This window comes from Dromiciops gliroides, chromosome 4, assembly GCF_019393635.1.
Source record: "Dromiciops gliroides isolate mDroGli1 chromosome 4, mDroGli1.pri, whole genome shotgun sequence".
NCBI classification, from domain to species: domain Eukaryota; kingdom Metazoa; phylum Chordata; class Mammalia; order Microbiotheria; family Microbiotheriidae; genus Dromiciops; species Dromiciops gliroides.
Genome location: NC_057864.1, coordinates 199,965,271 through 199,986,616, shown reverse-complemented (window position 1 = coordinate 199,986,616; position 21,346 = coordinate 199,965,271). Strand labels below are relative to the sequence as shown.

Sequence of the window (21,346 nt, the reverse complement as noted above, 5' to 3'; positions counted from 1 at the left end):
TTGAGTAAAATCAAAGTGTCCAAGGAATTCATAATTATGAATAATAATTCATAATTTCCTAGGATACAGGGGACCAGGCTGCTGTTTTCTCCATTTTCATTGGGACCCTAAATCTTTTTCAGATCTTCCTTGACGGAAGGCATCAACTCTCTACCAGTGTTCTCCAAAAGGGAGTATACTTATGCCCAGGGATAGTATGCAAGATGATCTGAACAGCACAAAAATATTATAATAATTATTATTTTTATTCTAATTAGTATTAGTTCCAATATAAAACATTAGCATTTCTATTTTCATTCATTATTTATCTTTTTTAAATGAAACACATTAAGCTTTATTAATATTTAATGTATAGATTAATACCAGAACCTTCAGTCTCTTTTCTATATAGTCATGTGTCAAATATTAGGTATCCTGAGAGTATAGTGGCGTGCTGGTAAATGTTTCACAACTGGCTCACTGAAAATGTGTGTGTGCATATCTGCACTTTGAGGACAGATTTTTTTAAGGTTAAATCTTCATCATTAATATTTTCTCCATCACTTTCTTAAGTCTCCTAAGTCAATTCCTATTGGCAGCCCTGGAATTGATTGAATATGAGAGTGGCCAGGTCAGATCTACATTTGAAGAAAATCTTGTCAGTTATGTATAGGATAGATTGGGGTGGAGAGACACTTGAAGCAAGCAAACTTTTTCAGTAACCTAGATGAGAGGTGGTGGGGTCTGAACAGAGGTGATGGCTATATGAGTAAGAAGAAGGCATTGGATTCTAGAGGAGATCGGGAGGTAGAGGTGGCAAGATTTGGTAAATGATTGTATATACAGATTGAAGAGGAAGAGCCAAAGATAATACCAAGGTCATGGACCAGGGAGATTAGAAGAATAGTGGTGCCTTGGACAGAAATAAGGAAGTTTGCAAGAGGAGAGGGGTTAAAGGGAAAAATAATGAATTCTGGATTAGATGTGTTGATTTCATGATGTCACTAAGATCTCCACTTTGAAGTGTCCAATAGACAACTGATGATGAGGGGAGGGCTGGATATGTAGCTCTGTCAGGAATATGCATAGATTTAAAGGAGAGAGAGAGAGAGAGAGAGGAAGAAAGAGAATGAGAGAGGGAATGAGAATGGAAGAGAGAAAGGAAGAGAAAGAGGAAGAAAGAGAGAATGAAAGAGAAAGGAGAAGAGAGAAAAGAAGAGGAAGGAGAGACAAAGAGAGAGAAAGGGAGGGGGCAGCTAGGTGGTGCAGTGGATAAAGCACTGGCCCTGGATTCAGGAGGACCTGAGTTCAAATGTGTCCTCAGACACCTGACACTTACTAGCTGTGTGACCTTGGGCAAGTCACTTAACCCTCATTGTCCTGCCCCCCCCAAAAAAACCCCAAACAAACAAAAGAGAGAGAAAGGGAAGGAAGAGAGGAAGAAAGGATGAGAAAGAGTGGAAGAGAGGGAAAAGAATAGGAAGAAAAAGTGGAAGAAGGAGAATGAGAAAGGTAGAGGAGAGAGAGAAAGAGAGAGAGAGAGAGAGAGAGAGAGAGAGAGAGAGAGAGAGAGACTAGAGAAGGCCAAAAACGGAGCCTTAGGACACATAACATGTATACTAAAGAGCTAGCAAAGGAGACTGTGGTGTGGGATGGTTAGACAAGTAGAGGGAAAACCAAAGCTTGACAGATTGTTCTCCCCCCCCCCCATTGTTATCTGACTTAGGCTGTAAATTCCTCCAAGGCCAGGAAAGTATCTATCTTTCTTTCAGGGCACTAGCCAGGGGCATTGTGTCTGCAAGTCAGGAATCTCACTCTTAGGCATTTGCTTCAGAGAAATGAAAGGGATTCTGACCTCCCCATTTATGAGGCTGCCCAGTAAGTTTGTGAGAAGGACGCTGATCTAGGCCCATGAATGTAGGCCAGCTAGCTCTTCACTCTGGCTGTCTGGGGCATTGTCATGCTTAGATTTTAAATGTCCCTTCTGTCTCTGTCCCAAGGAGGGCACAATGTAGCTGTTGTCAGCTACTGTTGCTGGCCTGGGAAGCTTTAAGTTATGAAAGTGAAGCTTTGAAAACAGTATCTCTGCAAAAGAAATGTTTGTCTTGAAGGTAACTGTTCTGTTAAGCCTTCTGATATCCATAGAAGCCCTTGACTCTCAGAACAACTGTCTCCAAAGGGGAACCCAGGGAACCCATGCATTCCTTCTGCAATAGCCATCGACCAACAGCCTTGAGCTCCTACAGGACAGGGAATGTGGACCATGTTGCAGGGCTATTTTATTTGTTTTTGTTTTTGTTTTGTTGCTGGGCAATGAGGGTTAAGTGACTTGCCCAAGGTCACACAGCTAGTAAGTGTTAAGTGTCTGAGGTTGGATTTGAACTCAGGTCCTCCTGAGTTCAGAGCTGGTGCTTTATTCACTGTGCCACCTAGCTGCCTCCATTTTATTTATTTTTAAAGAATTGATGTCATGGTGGCAAAAGAAAGAAGAAAATAATTTTGACATTAATTTGCACAAATACCTGATTCTCCCTAAGTGAGGCAATATGACAATTAGAGATAGATTGCTGTACTCTCGAGTTAGAAAAACCTAGATTTGTAGCCTACCACAGACATTGGACAAATCACTTAACCACGAAAGTCAGCCTCAGTTTCCTCATCTGTAAAATGGGGATAATAATAGCACCTCCCTCACAGGGATATTTCTTGGATCAAATTAGAAAATATATATAATGAATTTTGCAGACCTTACAGTAATATTTAAATGCTAGCTATTGTTATTATTATTCCTTCTCTTAACCACAGCTGTAAAATGGGAATAATTATTTCAGAGTTGTCATGAGGATGATAAGATCCTAGATTTGAAGCTGGAGTGGACCTTTTTTTTGTCATTGTTGAGTCGTGACCCCATTTGAGGTTTTCTTGGCAAAGATAATGGAGTAAAAAAGCTGTGATTTCTGAGCAGCATGTGATAATTTCATCAGCTTTGACTAATAGTTGTGTGACAAGTCACTTAGTCTAACTGTGCCTCAGTTTCTTCATCTGTCAAATAGAGGCCTTAATAGTACATAGGTAGGGGGCAGCTGGGTGGTGCAGTGGATAAAGCACAGGCCCTGGAGTCAGGAGGACCTGAGTTCAAATCCGGCCTTAGACACTTGACACTTACTAGCTGTGTGACCCTGGGCAAGTCACTTAACCCTCATTGCCCTTCAAACAAACAACAACAACAAAAAATAGTACATAGGTAGAACACTATAGATCAGAGCACTAGACCTAAAGTCAGGAAGACCTAACTTCAAATCATGCTTCAGATACTTGCTAGCTATGTGACCCTGGGCAAGTCACTTTACCGCTATCTGCCTCCATTTCTTCATCTATAAAATGGGGATAATAGTAGCACCTGTTTTGTAGGGTTGGGGGGTTTTTGTGGGGCAATCAGGGTTAAGTGACTTGCCCAGGGTCACACAGCTAGTGTCAAGTGTCTGAGGCTGGATTTGAACTCAGGTCCTCCTAAATCCAAGGCCAGTGCTTTATTCACTGCGCCACCTAGCTGCCCCTCTAGTTTTCTCTTTTTGAGAATAAAACAATATTTGTAAAATGCTTTGCAAACCTTAAATGGCTGTATAAATGCTACATATAATAAACTTTATGATTATTAAATAAGATAACATGTAAAATCCTTTGCAAGACAAAATAATATATAAATGCCACTGTCATCATCGCCACCATCATCAAGGTATCCTCTTACTACCTCCTACCCATCTTCCAGCTTTCCTCAGGAGGTCTTCTGATTCATTTTCTGTTTTTCTAGTGCCTACCTTTTGTTGATTATTTCTAGCTCCTTAAGGGATCACAGTCTTTTGGATTTCTTTGCATCTCCAGCAATTAGCACAGTGTCTATCATGTAGCTGGTGCTTAATAAATGTTTATTAACTGACTGACTCACCATCATGGCCCTGAAAGTATCCCCAGGGATTCAGGAACTGATATCCAGTATATAAATTTTCTGGCTCCATGGCTACCCAAGTCCTCAGCTCCTTGCCCACTTCATAACTGAACAACAGCTCCCTCGGGGTCTTGAAACCAGGCAAGGAGGTGAGCTACCACACCTCCAATTCATCAGACCTCTTCAAAACCACAGTTCCCAGGTTCGATTGGCATAATGCATGTTACCGAATATATGTGAATCCAGAACAGAATCTTCCTTTGTCCTCCCAAGTGGCAGTGATTTCTTTCTCATCTCACCTCAGAATTCTTTATAAGCCTCTTACTAAAAATACCGAAGCTTGTGTTTTGAGGAAGCATGTTAAAAACCTATTTAGTTCAACTACAGGAAAAAAAATATTTCTCTAGTCAAAAAAAACTCTTTTCAAATTGGGCCCCTTTGGAAGGTGGGTTAAGTCAAGAACACAAGCCCTTTCTTAGGGAGATGGATGAAAGGTAGAAAACAAAATTGAACTCCAGCCTGGTTCAGATCCTTGCCTTCCTCGTGCCCTAGAGAAGGTGTCCTCCATTCAGAAAGGACTGAGATATTGATCACTGAGAGAAGACCCTGGCTGTCCTTGAGAGAAATTGTCAAGGAAGGAATTGAATGGTGACTTGCTTTGGAATGTTAAGACAAAACTAGATTTTAACATAATTTTCCTTGTTTAAGATTCCTGTAAATGTTATCTCAAATCAGCCTGGGATGGAGTGTGTGTGTGTGTGTGTGTGTGTGTGTGTGTGTGTGTGTGTGTGTGTGTGAGATATGCTAATTTGCATATTTTCCCCTCTAAACTAGAAATGCTTGAATATTAGATTAATATTAAATTACATAAAAATTGTTTCTTGCAAACTTGTGTCTGAGGTGCAGAGGGCAGTATTAATATTTTTTACTGTTTCTCATATATATTCTATTTGTCTGTGGCCATGCTTTCTTTCTCTTCCTCACTAGATTCTAAGCAGCTTTGAAAGATGTGCTTTTTCCTGGATCTATGTTTCTTCCCCATTGCCTGGCATGGTAGATTGTACATATTGTTGAGTTGTTTTCAGTCCTGTATGACTCTTCATGGCCCCATTTGGGGTTTTCTTGGCAAAGACACTGAGTGGTTTGTCATTTCCTTCTCCGGCTCACTTTACAGATGAGGAAACTGAGACAAACAGGGTGAAGTGACTTACCCAGGGTCACACAGCTAGTAAGTGTCTAAGGCCAGATATGAACTCAGGAAGATGAGTCTTCCTGATTCGAAGCCCAGTGCTCGATCCACTGCTCCACCTAGCTGCCCTGGATTGTATATAGTATGTTCCCAATTCATGTTTGTTTAATGAGTACAAATATAATAACCATTGAGAACTTATTGTATGCAAAGCGCTGTGCTTGGTGTTGGGGAAGATACAAAGTTTTGGTGAGTTTTAGTCTTTGTCTTCAAGGAGTCACCTGGCAGAAGGTTAAAAAGGAGGGGTTAAGAAGGTTGAGAAGACACCAATGCAATGGTACAGAAGAGTTCCAGGGAACTCATGATAGAAGAGGGTCTCCAAATCCATGAAAAAAAAAAAGAACTGTGGAGTATAGATGCTGAATGAACCATACTATTTCTTTTGTTTTTGGTGCTGTTGTTTTTCTATTTTGAGGTTTTTCGTCATTGCTCTGATTTTTCTCTTATAACATGACTAACGCAGAAATATGTTTAATTTTATTATGTATATATATATATATATAACCTATGTCAGATTACCTGCTGTCTAGGGGAGGGGGGAGGGAGGGAGAAAAATCTGAAATTGGAAAGCTTGTATAAACAAAAGTTGAGAACTATCTTTACATGTAACAGGAAAAAAATTAAATACTTTATTAATTTTTTTTTAAAAAAAGAAGGTTGAGAAGAAGCCATTAAATATAGCTTTAAGTGGTTAAGTTTAGAGAGAGCAGTTTTAGTTGAATGATGAAGTCACAAGTTCAAACCGTAAGGAGTGAGAGGAAAAGACGCAGATGCTCCCGTCATAGCCTTTTCAAGTGGTGCAGGCACAAAAGGCATGAGAGACAGGAGGCAATAGTTAACAGGGATGGATGATGGATCAAGTGAAGGGTTTTCAGAAATGGGGAAGACGTGGTTGTGTTTGTAGACAGAAGGGAAGTAGCCAACAGACAGAAAGAGATTGAAGGTAAGTGAATGAGAGGGGATGAGAGACCAAGCAGTCTGTAAGGGGAGACAGGACAGAATGGGTTCCCTTTTGCAAGTAGAGGGATTTGCCTGGGCAAAAAGAAGGGGCCACTTCTTCATGTGAGACAAGGATAAAGAAGAGAGGAGCAGAAGGCATCTGGGTAATGTGAGATAAGGAGAAGGGGAAAAAATGGATCTCAGTAAATGACCTTGGGTTTGGGTTGTTGGGTTTTTTTTTCCTCAGTAAAATATGAGACAAGGTTCTCAGCTGAGAGGGTGGGGGAAGAGACAACCAGGGGAGATTAAAGGAGATTGTGGTGAGTGGGATAATGAGTTAATTTGGGAGGTGTAAAAGGATTGTCTTGTAGTAAGTTTCTGCAACATAAATTTGTAGTTTGTGGTTTTGTGATTTTTCTCCATGTTCATTCAGCTGTACATGTATTAGGAGTAAAGGTAGCAAATGTTAAGAGTGATCTAAGGTAGAGGTTTGGCAGGGCAAGATCAGGCAAGGAAAAGGGGGTAAGGGACTCAAGAGAAGAGGATAATGTATAGTTGAACTTAAAATGCTATCTAACTACTAGCAATTATTATCATTACTTCTAAATCTTTATGCCCAATCCTGACCACTCCTCCATATTCCACATTTCTTTTTTTGTTTGTTTGTTTGTTTTGTTTTTTGGTTGGGCAATGAGCGTTAAGTGACTTGCCCAGGGTCACAGAGCTAGTAAGTGTCAAGTGTCTGGGGCCGCATTTGAACCCAGATCCTCCTGACTCCAGGGCTGGTACTCTATCCACTGCGCCACCTAGCTGCCCCCACATTCCACATTTCTAATCACCTATGATACACTTCCAATTAGATGCATGCTGTTGTCAGGTTGTTTTTTTGTGTATCCAACTCTTCTTGACTCCATTTGGGGTTATCTTGGCAAAGATGCTGGAGCGGTTTGCCATTTCCTTCTCCAGATCATTTTATAGATGAGGAAACTGAAGCAAACAAGGTTAAGTGACTTGTCCTGGGTCACATAGTAAGTTTCTGAGGTGAAATTTGAACTCAGGAAGATGTCTTCTTGACTCCAGGCCCAGTACTCTATCTACTGCACCACCTAGCTGCTCAGATGCATGCTATTAGTACCTTAAACTCATTGTGTCCAAAATACAACTCAAATTCTATTATCTTATACTGACTTTTCTTCTGTCTTTTCTATTTCTATCAGTGACACCTTCATTTCTGTTTTAAACATGATGTAGAAGGAGCAATATCCTAACATTCTACCTCCTTTAGATTGAGCTCATTTTTCTTTAAAAGAAATTGAAACTGTCTTCACAATGTCATAGACACCTCAATCCCATGGTTATCTCAAACTCAGCATGCTCCAAACTGAACTCATTATCTTTCCCCTAATTGGCTCTTTTCTTCCTAACTTCGCTATTCCTGTTGTACTGTTACCTTTAGCCATCACCATGGAGATAGTCTACGTGTACGTGAAGAAACGCAGCGAGTTTGGGAAGCAATGCAACTTCAGCGACCGACAGGCGGAGCTGAGCATCGACATCCCACCCAATCCGGAACTTACAGACCAGTTTGTTGTACGGGATCCTGTGGACACAGGAATTCAGTGTTCCTATGACATGTCAGAGCATGAGGTAGTATCTCTCCTCCATGAATCAGGGTCTGCTTGAAGATGTTGTCTTATGGTCATGATGACTTGGGGAGATGGGGAGAGTGGAGAGCAAGAAGAGTACTTCTTGCCTCCTAATTCCATGTGACCTTTCCTATAATGACTGCCATGTCTTTTCCAGAGTCAGAGGGTCCTTTCCCTATCCCATCAACCTCTGAGGAGAGGGAATCTTGAACTTCCCAATAGTGATTTTTTTATTGAGGATTGAGGATTTTTTTTATTATTTTTATTATTTTATTGAGGATTTTATTGGATTTTTAAAAATCCAATAAAAATTGGATTTTTAAAAAATTATGCCTTTAAATAAAACACAATAGTAATTTCTCAACATATTCTCACACATTGAACCCTCCCTTAGGGTTAAGGACAGGGACTGGACTTATGGCTTCATTGGGGTTTTTTTGTGTTTATTTTTTTGTTTGTGTTTTTTTTAGTGAGGCAATTGGGGTTAAGTGACTTGCCCAGAGTCACACAGCTAGTAAGTGTTAAATGTCTGGGGCTGGATTTGAACTCAGGTACTCCTGACTCCAGGGCCAGTGCTCTATCCACTGTGCTACCTAGCTGCCCCAAATGTTCTAACTCAGTTTTTTTTTTTCTTTTGTTTTGTGGGGCAATGAGGGTTAAGTGACTTGCCCAAGGTCACACAGATAGGAAGTGTCAAGTGTCTGGGGCTGGATTTGAACTCAGGTCCTCCTGAATTCAGGGTCGGTGCTTTATCCACTGCACCACCTAGCTGTCCCTTATGGCTTCATTGGTACAGCAAACTCTGGTGAGGAAACTCCCTTTATCAGTGAAGATCAGCACATTTGTGCCCAGGGCCACAAAGCCCAGTTCTCTATCCACTACTCCACCTTGAAAAGAAAAAAAAAAGCCACTAAGGAAAGCTGACCAATAAAGTAACCTTGTCAGAACAGAACACCCATCCTCTTTTCTCCAGAATCAAGAATGTTAATTGCATTGAGCTAGCTGCCTTTTAATGTTTTCATTGACGTGTATATTGTTCTGCTTTCCTTGTTCCTGTGAGGGAATTCTCTTCATCTTCTGGAAGAGGCATACCTATCACCAGGGGGTCCAATGACTGTGGGTTAAAGATAGGAAACCAAAATGAAAGAGATTTATTGGTATAGTAAGTAATCTGTCCTTGCTGATAACAAACATTTGGGTTTTGTAACATTTCAGGACTACTCAGAGCACATAACCAACCAGCAACATTTAGTGGCATCTGAGGCTAGGGAAGGAAAGCATTTGACAGGAGAGGGAGGGGGACGAGTGAAGGAGAAAAGGGGAGTGTTTGGAAAGCAAGTGGAAGGATTTATAATTCAAAAAGAGAAAATATTTCCTGTTCAAGGGCAGGAGGCAAGGGAAAGAGACCAATGCTTTTATAATTGTGAAAGCAGTCCTTTCAAACAAAACAGCAGGATCCTTTATGTAGGGACAGAAAATAGTTGTTGCAACAGGGGATGAGACCATCTGCTTTACCATGCCCTTTCATGGGGTCTGGGGACTTTTGAAGCTAACAATCACGTGGTTAGGGGATTTCTACATTGTTAGTTCTTCAAGATGTCATGAAATTAATGTGGTTCCTATTTTTCTCTCACATTCTGCATGACTTCATATGCCTTCCAATATTTCTTTTAAATTTCTCACAGTTCTCATTTCTTATAGCTCAATAATATTCCATTATACCATAATAATTTTTTCATTATATTCATATATCATAATTTGTTTCCCAGTGAATGGGCACCCCTTTGTTTCTAGTTTGTAGAATGGGTTTTCACTGCAGCAAAGGAATCCTTTTATTTCACCAGAATTGATTCCCTACCTCACTCCCCTGAGAAGCACAACACTACCACATATATTTGTTATATATGGGACCTTTCTTTCTGTTTCTGACCTCCTTGGGCTGCATGCCCAGTATAAGGACCACTGGGTCCAAGAGGATAAACACTTTAGTGACCTTTCTCCCATAATTCCAAGTTATTATCTAGAATGGTTGAATAGTCAGAGAAACAGATGGTAGGTAGAAATAAGCATAGTATGGTCTTATATATATGTGTATGTTTATAGATATCTATGTATATGTGCATATACGTGTGTACGTATATGTGTTTGAGTGGATACATGTGTGTATGTATCTATATACGTAGATACATGCATAAACACCTACATAGCACCATGCATAATTGTAGCTTTCTTTAGGGTATAGGGGAGGGAAAGGAAAAAATAAAGTAAAAAGTGCACAGCAGGGGGCAGCTAGGTGGCACAGTAGATAGAGCACCACCGGCCCTGGATTCAGGAGTACCTGAGTTCAAATCTGGCTTCAGACACTTGACATTTACTGGCTGTGTGGCCCTGGGCAAGTCACTTAACCCCAATTGCCTCGCCAAAAAAAAAAAAAAAGTGCACAGCAGAGAACAAAAGAAAACCAACAAGGAAGCAAAGAAAAGCAGAGCAGCTTTGAAAACAATGTATTTATTACAGAGGTTTTCTTGAAATGAAAATTTATTGTTTTATATTGAATCCTCTATTATGTTCTGTTGTGCACATGGCAATTTTTTTCTTTTCTTTTAAAATAAATTAAAAACTTACCAAAATAAATAAATCAATAAAGTAACAATAGAATGGTTAAACAGGTTCACAGCTTCATGCAGTATTAGTGTGTCTGTCTTCCCACAGCCTCTCCAAAACTGACTGCTTCCATTTTTTGGTCGTGTTTGCCATTTTGATTCCCATAAGATGAAACTGTTTTGATGCAGGTAAGATGAAACTGAAACTGGGTGTTTTGTTTTTATTTTTTACCTTCTGTCCTGCATTTTATAGGTCAACACAGAAAGGTTTGAGATGGAGACCCGAGGAATTAATCACTTAGAAGGGGGCTGGCCCAAAGATGTGAACCCACTAGAACTGGAGCAGACAATCCGATTCCGGAAAAAAGTGGAGAAGGATGAGAATTATATCAATGCCATCATGCAGCTTGGTTATGTGAGGCAGCAAGTTCTTTTTTTCTGCTCTCTACCTACTTTACCCCCATCCTCTCCCCTACCCTGTCTTTAATCATCCAAGAGATGGTCAGATTTGGTAGGAAAAAAGAGTACCATAATACAATTTAATGGAGGGAGCCTCATTCCTGCAAAGATGATTCTAAACCCCACAGAGGAACTCCTTCCCCAAGGGGACCACAATCAATCACTGGGCACTATGTTAGAAGCTAGTATACAAATATAAAAGTAATACAGTTCCTGTCCTCAGGTAGTTTACATTCTATTGGGGAAATATAATATGTTCAGAGACAGTGCATATAGGATTTGCACAAAATAAACACACTAGCCAGCCATGGTGTTACATACCTATAATCCCATTTACTGAGGAGACAGACTAAGACTGTCTGGAGTTCCAGGGTTCTGAGCTTCAGTGAGATAAGTCGATTGGATGTTTGTACTACTTCAGAACAATATGATGAGTCCCCAAGAAGTATGCAGGAAAGAGTTGGGTTGCTGGGGACATTGCCCAAGCTGTAGCAGAGGAGAGTAATCTAAAGTAATCTTGCCAATCAGTAATGGGATTTGGCTTTGAGTAACTCCTACTTTTAGACTGAGTGAGATAGGGAGACCTAGTCTTTAAATGAGAGAGGGAGAGGGGATATGAATGAAGGAAAGAAGGAGGAAGGGAGGAGGAAAGGAAGTAAAGAAGGGAAGGGAAGGAGAGGAGAGGAGGAAGAAAGAAAGAAGGAAAGAAGGGGAAGGAAGGAAATAAAAGGAAAGAAAGTGAGGGGGAGGAAGGAAGAAAAGAAATGAGGAAGGAAGGGGAAGGGGAAGAGAGGGAGGAAAGAAAGGAAAGATGGAGGAAAGGGATAGAGGAAAAGAAGAAGAAAGGAAGGGAAGAATAAAATGAGGGAGGGAGGAAGATGGGGGATGAAGGAAAGGAAAAGAAAGGGAGGGAAGAATAAAAGAAGGAAGGGAAGGAGGGAGAGAGGAGGAAGGAAGGAAGAAAGGAAGAAAGGAAGGAAGAAGGAAGGAAGGAAGGAAGGAAGGAAGGAAGGAAGGAAGGAAGGAGGAAGAAAGGAAGAAAGGAAGGAAGGAAGGAAGATTTTAATTCTGTTATTCCATGGCCATTCTTTAGGAACCAGACCTAGCTCTTTTCCCTTCTTTCTCCCTCCTTTGCTCATTTCTTAGCAGCTGGAAGAGCCCCATGGTGCACTAGACAATATCCTGAATAGTTTTCTACCACTCTCATCATAAAATCCCCACCTCCCTACCCCCAGCTCTACCCCTTCACTCTAGACTATTTGCCCATCAAATCCCAAGCAGTCTGAAAAAAGTAACAGAAGCCATTCTCTCTGTGTCCCAGGTGATGGAGCATTGCATTAAACAGAACAATGCCATTGATATTTATGGAGAGTATTTTGATGAAGAGGATGCAGTAGAAGTGTCTGATGAGGTTCTTTCAGCCAAAACCATCAATGTTTTCAGGTATTCACAGCCGGGCCAGGTCTCCGCCTGATCTTGGGCCTCACCTCACATCTATTCCAGGAATAAGGTGCTCCCAGTGAATAGGGAGCCCTGATCAGTCAGTCAGGGCTTGATGTGGGCCCCTTGACAAAGAAGCAAGTGTCTGTCACAGGATTTAGAGATAGGAGGGACCTTAGAGGCCACTGAGTCCAAGCCTCTCATTTTACAGGGGAGAAAGTGGAGGCCCAAAGAGATGAAATGACCTGCCCAGAATTAGACAGCTATTTAAGAGTCTAGAGGTAGAATTTGAACTCAGGTCTTTTCTACTCCATGTCTAACACCCCATCTACTACACCTATGATAGGAAGGTTAAGAGGAACAAAATGACAGTTCCTATCACTGGAAAAGACAGGCTAAACAGAGGGACAGGATAAACACACAAAGACTTTAAAGCAATTTATAAACAAGCAGCAAAGTGGAAGGAGTGCTGGGCTTGGAGTCAGAAGCCAGAAATTCAAACCCTAGCTCAACCCTTTGTGAGCTGTGTGTCTATAGTAAAGCAAGCCACATCAGCCCTCAGAACTCGGATTCCTCCTCTGTCAAAATGAAAGGTTTGGAGCAGCTGGGTGATGCAGTGGATAGATTCAGATGGATTCAGGAGGACTTGAGTTCAAATCCAGCCTCAGTCACTTACTAGTTGTATGGGGGCGGGGTATTGAAAAAAGAGTCAGACTAGTGAAGTTCAGTCAAGTAGCATTCATTAAGTGGCTACCATGTGCCAGACACTCTTCTTAGTGCTGGGGATTTAAAGGAAAGGTAGAAAGTAAACACTCCCCCCAAAATTTAAATAAAAAACAAAAAACAATCTTTGCTCTCAAATAGCTCACAGTCTAATGGAGGTGAAAACATACAAACAACTATGTGCAAACAAAACCTATACGTGGTCAATTAGGAGCCATTGCAGAGGGAAAGTGCTAAGATTAAGGAGAAATGGGAAAGGCTTCCTGTAGAAGATGGAACTTAATGCCAGCAGGTGGAGGTGAGGATGGAGACCATTCCAGGCATGGAGGATAGCCAGTGAAAGTAGAGATGATGCAGTGTTTTGTGGAAGGAGCAGCAAGGAGACTAGTATCACTGAATGTCAGAGTCTGTGGGGATGGGGGGCTCTGATAGTGGAGTAAGGTATAAGAAGACTGCATCAGTTGGAAGGAACCAGATGATAAAGGGCCTGGGACATTCCCCAACTAATAGATGATCAAAATATAGGAACAGTTTTCAGATGAAGTAATCAAAATTACCTATAGCCATATGAAAAAGTGCTCTACCTCACTATTGAGTGGGGAAATGCAAATTAAAACAATTCTGGGGTACTACTTCATACCTATTAAAATGACTAATAGGACAGAAAAGGAAAATGGCAAATGTTGGAGGGGATGTGGGAAAAATGAGATACTAACACACTGTTGGTGGGGTTGTGAACTGATCCAACCATTTTGTAGAGCAATTTGGAACTATGCCCAAAGGGCTATAAAACCATTCATACCTTTTGATTTAGCAATACTGCCACAAGGTCTGTATCCCAAAAAAGACAAAAAACTCAAAGGATGTATAGGTAAAAATATTTATAGCTGTTCTTTTCTGGTGGGAAAGAATTGAAAATTGAGGCAATGCCCATCTATTAGGGAATGGCTAAGTGAATAAATGACTTGGGAAAGCCAAACAGAAGATTTTATATTTGATCCTGAATGTGATAGGGAGCCACTGGAACTGACTGAATGGGAGGGTGGGGGTGATATGGCCAGACCTGTACTTCAAGAAGATTAATTTGATAGCTGAGCAGAGGATGGGCAAGAGAAGGGAAAAGACTGGAAGGAGGAAGATCATCCAGAAGACTTGCAATAGTTCAGGTGTGAGGTGATGAGGACCTGCTCATGATGGTTGTAGTGTCAGAGGAGAGAAGGGGGCACATGTGAGAAATGTTACAAAGGTAGAGATGATAGGACTTAACCACTGACTGTAACTGGGGAATGAGGAAAAGTGAGGAGTTGAGATTGACACTTGGGTGGTGAGCCTGGCTACCTGGTAGAGTGGTGATAGTAATAGGGGAAGTTAGGAGGTAGGGTAAGGTTGGGGGAGGGAGATAATGAAATCAGTTTTGGGGCGTGTAAGGATATCTATAGGAATCCACTTTGAGATGTCTAATAGGCATGTAGAGATTCAAGAGATCTAAGGGAAGGAGATTATAGGACTGGACAAATAGATCTAAGAATCATCTGCAGAAAGATGATAATTGAAACCATGAGTTGTCATTGTTCAGTCTTTTCATTCATGTCTGATCCTTCATGACCCCATTTGGGGTTTTCTTGGCAGAAATACTGGAGCAGATTGTCATTTGCTTCTACAGCTCATTTGACAGATGAGGAAACTGAGGCAAACAGGTTGAAGTGACTTACCCAGTGTCACACAGCTTAGTAAGTGTCTGAGGCAGAATTTGAACTCAAGAAGATGAGTTTTCCTGACTCCAGCTGACCACTCTATCCACTGTGTCACCTTAGCTGCCCCAGAAATTGAAACCATGCCTACAAGCAATTTTGTTATTTTGTGGAAGAAGAGTTTTTTGGTTTTGGTTTTGGTTTTTTTTTTTATGAAACTCTACATTCATTCCCAATCTCTTCATTGTTGGCCCAACCTTTTGTTTTACAGACTTTAGAAGTCTGGATCTGTTAAACTTGAGTTAATTGGAATGCTTTGTAATTGAAATCTCTAATGGAGCTGGGACCAGAAATTCAAAGGCCAGGAGACCTCTACCTAGGCCAATCTGCACTTTCCTGGACTCCAGATGCCAAAATACTGAGTTTAAAATTGACCATAAAAAGCACTTGGATGATATTCAAAGTGCTCTGGAAATTCTGAATTAAAAAATTAATTACAATGGCCTTCCAACCACTTTATAGAGCTTAGTTCCTACTTACTCTAAACAGCTCAATAAATTGGATGAAATGAGCTTCTGTTCATTTAGAAGGAGGTTTCTGGACCTTGGATGAGGCTACTTGCCAACCAATTTGGTGCCTGGCACATAGTAAGTGATTTTAAAATGCCTGTTGACTGACTGATTGACTGACTGATTGGCTGAGTGCTTAACTGATCATAATGGGAAGAAGTGAATCTACGAAGACTTGAAACATTCCCTGGGTGCCAGGCTACTGGGCATCATGACCTATAGAAGCTCAGGCCACTTAAGTTTTTACTCTTATAAAAAAAATCTCCAATTGGGTTTAATTCCTGTAATATCATTATGTCCCAATGGGTTGTCTCAATACATATCAGTGCGTATAGGTGGCATGGATAGATGCAGTTGAAACAACCCTGGGAGGTGGATGCAACTATTATTCACATTTTATGAGGAAACTGAACCCAGAAAGTGATTTTCTCTTAAGTGATTTTCTCATTCACACCCTCAGTGTCCAAGGGTGGATTTAAATACAGATCTCCCTGACTCCAATTCCAGTACTCTACACACCATACCTGTACCACCTAGCTGCCAGGAGGAGTGCTAAGAGCCCTGCCAGGGTGAAAGTCAGGTTACACATTTAACATCCTTCCCAGTCTCCCTGATGAAGAAGTGCTGCAGTTTACCCCAGTAGTCATGGTTTGCAAGATTTTCCCCCTCTGTTACCCTTGAGGGGAGCTTGACCTTGCATATGATTTTATTTTTCCCCAAAGGGACCCATATGAAATCAAACGTACAGCAACTCACCTGTCCTGGCACCCTGATGCAAACCGGAAGTTAGCTGTGGCATATTCCTGTCTGGATTTCCAACGGGCTGATGTAAACATGAGCTATGACTCATTCATCTGGGACCTGGGTGAGAAATGGGAATAACACAACAACATCTTGCAGCTTGGCAGGTGGGAGCAAGTTAGGGGCTTTGGGAAGAAGGTACCATAAAGTTTTGGGTATAGAAAGTCCCTCGGTAGACCTGCAGCTGAAGAAAAAGAATTCTCTTTGAAAACCACTTCTCTGGGCAGGTGATGTCATTGTATTTAGTGAAATTTTTTTCAAGGTATTGCTATGTTTAGAGACTGCTGGGACACACAGAACTAGGTACGTTCTCAATCATGAGCTGTGAGATCCAGTGGATAGGGTGGTGGGTCTAGAGTAAGGAAGATTCATCTTGCTGAATTCAAAACCAGTCTCAGACACTTAGTAACTAGGTGACTTTGTTAACTCTGTTTGCCTCAGTTTCCTTATCAGTAAAGTGAGCTGAAGAAGGAAACATCAAACCACGCCAGTAACTTGGCCAAGAAAACCCCAAATGAGGTCAGGATCAGAACAGTCAGACACAACTGAACAACAACAATTCCGACATATGAAAGGAATGCCCTCCGTAACTGACAGAGGAAAATCGATTCTCGGACTTCCATTAAAAATTTTGAATGGCCCTCTTGGCCTCCGTGAGTTGTAAAATTTTAAATTAGTGGTATGGAACATTCCATATATTCAATGATTCGATGGGTTTTCCTGATTTTTTTTTCCTCTTTGTTCTCTTTTTCTTCTTTTTAAAGTCAAGTCAACAAATATTTATTAAGCAACTATTACATGCCATGTGCTAAGTGCTAGGGATAACAAAGAAAGGCAAAACCAAAACCAGTCCCTGCCCTCAAGGAGATCACAGTCTAACAGGGGAGACACTATATATGCAGTTGTGTACAAACAAGATATAGACAGGATAATCTGGAGATAACTAGCAAGACAGAAGGCACTAGCATTAAGGGGGGATTAGAAAAGGCTTCTTAGAGCTGGAACTTGAAGGAAACCAGGGAAGGCAGGAAGCAGAGATGAGGAAGGAGAGAATTCCAGGTCTAAGATGGAATGTTTTGTTGTTTAAGTCTTTTTTAAGTTGCATCTGACTCTTTGTGACCCATTTTGGGGTTTTCTCGACAAAGCTACTGGAATCGTTTGCCATTTCCTTCTTTGGCTCATTTTACAGATGAGGAAACTGAGGCAAACGGGGTTAAGTGACTTGCCATGGGTCACACAGATAGTAAGCTACTGAGGTTGGATTTGAACTCCCAAAGATGAGTCTTCCTGACTGCAAGACTGGCACTCTATCTGCTGTGCCACCTAGCTACCCAAGATAGAGTATTGCAGAGTAGCACTTACATAAGGAGTAAGGTTTAAGAAGACTGGAAAGCTGGAAAGCAGCTAGATCATGAAGGGCTTTACCTGCTTAACAAAATTTTAGATTTGATTCTGCAGGCAGTAGTTGATTTTTTTTTTTTTTTTGGTGAAGCAATTGGGGTTAAGTGACTTGCCCAGAGTCACACAGCTAGTAAATGTCAAGTGTCTGAGGCCAAATTTGAACTCAGGTCCTCCTGACTCCAGTGTTCTATCCACTGTACCACCTAGCTTCCCCTGTCAATAGTTAATTTAAATAAGGTAAGACTTTCTCTTCCCACCCCCACCTGTCCTTCATATTTGTATGTGGTTTTTTTCTCCTTTTTTATAGAAAACCCAAACAAGCCAGAGCTCACCCTGAAGCCATCTTCTCCCCTGGTGACCTTGGAGTACAACCCCAAGGATGCACATGTCCTGATTGGAGGCTGCTACAATGGGCAGATTGGTAAGGAGAGACCCAACAACAACCCATTTCTCCTCTAGCACTTGCCTGGGACCAGGCCTCTCTTACCTCAAGTCAAAACTTAAGTGCCAATTTGGGCCCAAGGTTTATTAGTATCAAAGAACACCTGAAGGCTGGGAGTTTCCATAGCTTGTAAGCAGACACATAGATGAGTAAGTCAGTGATTCATTAGATGTCTCCACTAACCTCAAGGTGCTGTGGTTCAGTCATGTCTGACTCTTTGTGACCCTGTTTTGGGGTTTTATTGGCAAAGATACTAGAGTGGTTTGCTATTTCCTTCTCTAGCTCATTTGACAAATGAGGAAACTGAGGCAAACAGGGTTAAGTGATTTACTCAAGGTCCCACAGCTAGTAAGTGTCTGAATCTGGATTTGAACTCAGGAAGATGAGTCTTCCTGATGCCAGGCCTGGAGTTCTATCCAACATGCCACCTAGCTGCCCACTAACCAAAGTATACCAAAGTTTCCTAAGCAAAATTCACTATAATTCACTGTATTTTTAAAAAGTAGTATATAGCATGGATCACTTTCTTGGTATGTGTGTTTGGGGGTGGGGTAAGTAGGGAAATGGTTACTTACAAAGTCCACTTTAGAGATTTCTCTGAGGCAGGGCACCCAATATTAGAGGAAGAAAACACTATGACCCTGAATCTTTCAGCAGTGTGATATAGGAAGGTTCCTTCTGGAGGGGCATAGGTCTGGGGGTAAGCAGTTTGTATGTCTCTGGTAGTCCTCTAATTCCAGGAAAAGCTTTAAAGGGGTTCTGGAACCCTATCAGCCCTTCCATCTACACATACACATAACCCTACTTGCAAACTCATTTCCTTATTAACTTTTCTCTCCCAGGTCAAAAGACGGTCTAACGGGTATGGATATCCATATACTGTGAGATATTACTACTGTAACACCAGTTGGGAGGGTAGCCCTTTGTTATGCTAATATTTTAAAAATGTTCTCTAATTGGCTTATTACCCCTACCCCAAAATACACTTATTAGGCTTAAATGAATTTTGTGATAAGAGGTTGTACACTTTAATAGCAGCTTCAAACAGCTGGTTGCAGCTGGAGGGACTGGATTTTTCTCTTCATGCACTCTTCTTCCCACCCATCAGAGGGTAAATGGTCAGATGGGTCCAGGGAAGCTGTTGTTTTGTTTGTTTGTTTTTTCCTCTCAGATGGTATGGCAGGCAAGTGAGGGAACAAGAATAGGTGCTGTGGACTTCTTCTGGGAATCTCACCATCTGCACATTTGCTATTTTGGCCGGATCTGTCTCAATTTCCCCTGGCTGGTTTCCCATAGTGTGTCCCTGTTTCACCCTCATTTGATCAGAACCCTGTTTCTGCTCCTCGTCTCCTGATCTCTGTTATCTTCCACTGGCAAGTGCCATTAAGGGAATGATAACTGCTCAGTGACTACTCACCTTACTCTTATTCCTTTTTCATGTGTCCTGGCAGCATGCCTGCTACTGGACCCACCAGGGCCATTGCATGGAGCATACACTAAGTGGCCTTAGCAACTTCCAGGGAAATGCTTGGCTCCAAGCTGAAGGACTCAGAGTTGTGGGATGAAGCAGCAAATTCTGGGTTATTCTTTGATCACTCACCCTGAGATAGCTGACTGTAGTAGGACTGACTCAAAAACAGGATGGAAGACTAAGCCAGAAGGAATGGTCTGCTCCATAGACTTGCAGTTGATTGTCCTCACCCTATAGACCTCTCTCAGCTAGGTGGCACAGTGGATAAAGCACCAGCCCTGGATTCAGGAGGACCTGAGTTCAAATCCAGCTTCAGACACTTGACACTTACTAGCTGTGTGACCCTGGGCAGGTCACTTAACCCCCATTGCCCTGAAAAAAAAAAAGTGAGTCACATCTTTTGAGCCTCTCCTTGCACTTTCTGTGAGAAGTAGGGGAGGAGTGTGCTATCTCCCACCCTGGTAGAAATGGTAAACTGTTTGAACATGGCAGCTAGCATATTTACTGGCCCAGGTGAGCTTGAGTTTGGACCTCAAAGCCCCAGCTCTTGCCTGCTTTCCTTCTTTCCCTCCTTCCTTCCTTCCTTCTTTCCTTTCTTCTCTCTGTCTTTCCTTCCTTTCCTCTTTGTCCTTCCTTCCTTCCTTCTTTCCTTCCTTCCTTCCTTCCTTCCTTCCTTCCTTCCTTCCTTCCTTCCTTCCTTCCTTCCTTCCTTCCTTCCTTCCTTCTTCCTTCCTTCTTTCCTTCCTTCTTTCTTTTTAGCAATCAGGGTTTAGGGACTCACCCAGGGTCACACAGCTAGTATCTGAGGCTGAATTTGAACTCAGATGCTCTTGACTTCAAAACTAGTGCTCTATCCACTATGCCATCTAGCTGCCCCCATTTGTTTCTTACCTGAGCATAGGTGTTTGAACGGCAACCCTGATGCAAACACTTAAAGCTTTAAAGGCAACTAGGTGAGTTCAAGAGTTTGGGGACTCCTGGGTCCCTCAGTTGATGTCAGGGCACTACAGGAGATGCCTCTCCATCTGATGCAGTTATTTCCTTGGAGGAGAAGATGACCTTTGCAAGGAAGATGAGCCCAAACTATATCCTAAAATACTAGAATACATAGTTGTTCAGAAAATGCAGAATCTAGTTGAAGGTGAAATGACTGCTTGGAAATCCTACAAAATATGCCAAGTCTTAATGTTTAAAGTAGAAATTTCCCAGGAGAGTACAACAATAGTTATAAATTACTAGGTTTTTTTAAATCAATGTGATCCTATCTTTTGTGTTTGGGATTTTTTTGTGTGTGTGTAGAGGAAATAAATAGCTTCCTATGTCTCATCTAGATTGTGTGTCCCCTTTTTTGGGGGGGGAGCGCTCTAGAGATAAGCTTTAAATGATTCTCTCTGGGGATGAGAGAATATAGAGCCAAAGAGTACCAGAAAGAGCCAAATCCTTTTCTAGAGGTCATTTTGTCTCATAATTAAATCTGGTCCTATCATATGCAGGAGCAGAGAGTTGAGAGGGGCCTTATAGTGGAGAGGATGGTTACCCTAATCTCCTGGGTCTAGCAGTATAATGGTATAGTATTTGTTGTTATATAATAGAGAAAAAAAAAGATTTTAAAAGTTCAGCAGAGGGGCAGCTAGATGGCGCAGTGGATAGAGCACCGGCCCTGGAGTCAGGAGGACCTGAGTTCAAATCCGGCCTTAGACACTTGACACTTACTAGCTGTGTGACCCTGGGCAAGTCACTTAACCCTTATTGCCCCCCACACACAAAAAAAAGATTATTAGGAAGTCCTTCTGGACATGCAGCCTAAATTGACTTCTTTGCCACTTCTACCCATTGCTATAGGGTTTTTCCTATCATACCCTATCCTATCCCTCCTCCTTCCTCTCCTATCTCCCAGTCTTCTTTTCTTTAGGCCGGGAACATCCAATTCTTTTTTAAAAAATCTTTTTTGCTCTTTTTTATTGTATTTTTTCAATTATATGTATAA

At 41.5% G+C, this 21,346-nt stretch overlaps 1 protein-coding gene across 1 annotated transcript in view; it reads left to right on the top strand.

Moving 5' to 3' along the window:
- DNAI2 (dynein axonemal intermediate chain 2) overlaps nt 1-21,346 on the top strand; it is a 91,005-nt gene that overhangs the window by 2,714 nt on the left and 66,945 nt on the right. The window contains exons 2-6 of the mRNA XM_044003300.1: nt 7,570-7,760; nt 10,616-10,777; nt 12,143-12,264; nt 15,967-16,109; nt 17,754-17,867. Of these exons, the coding sequence (XP_043859235.1) occupies nt 7,578-7,760; nt 10,616-10,777; nt 12,143-12,264; nt 15,967-16,109; nt 17,754-17,867 (724 nt within the window). The 5' untranslated portion in view covers nt 7,570-7,577. The remainder of the gene's footprint in view (nt 1-7,569; nt 7,761-10,615; nt 10,778-12,142; nt 12,265-15,966; nt 16,110-17,753; nt 17,868-21,346) is intronic.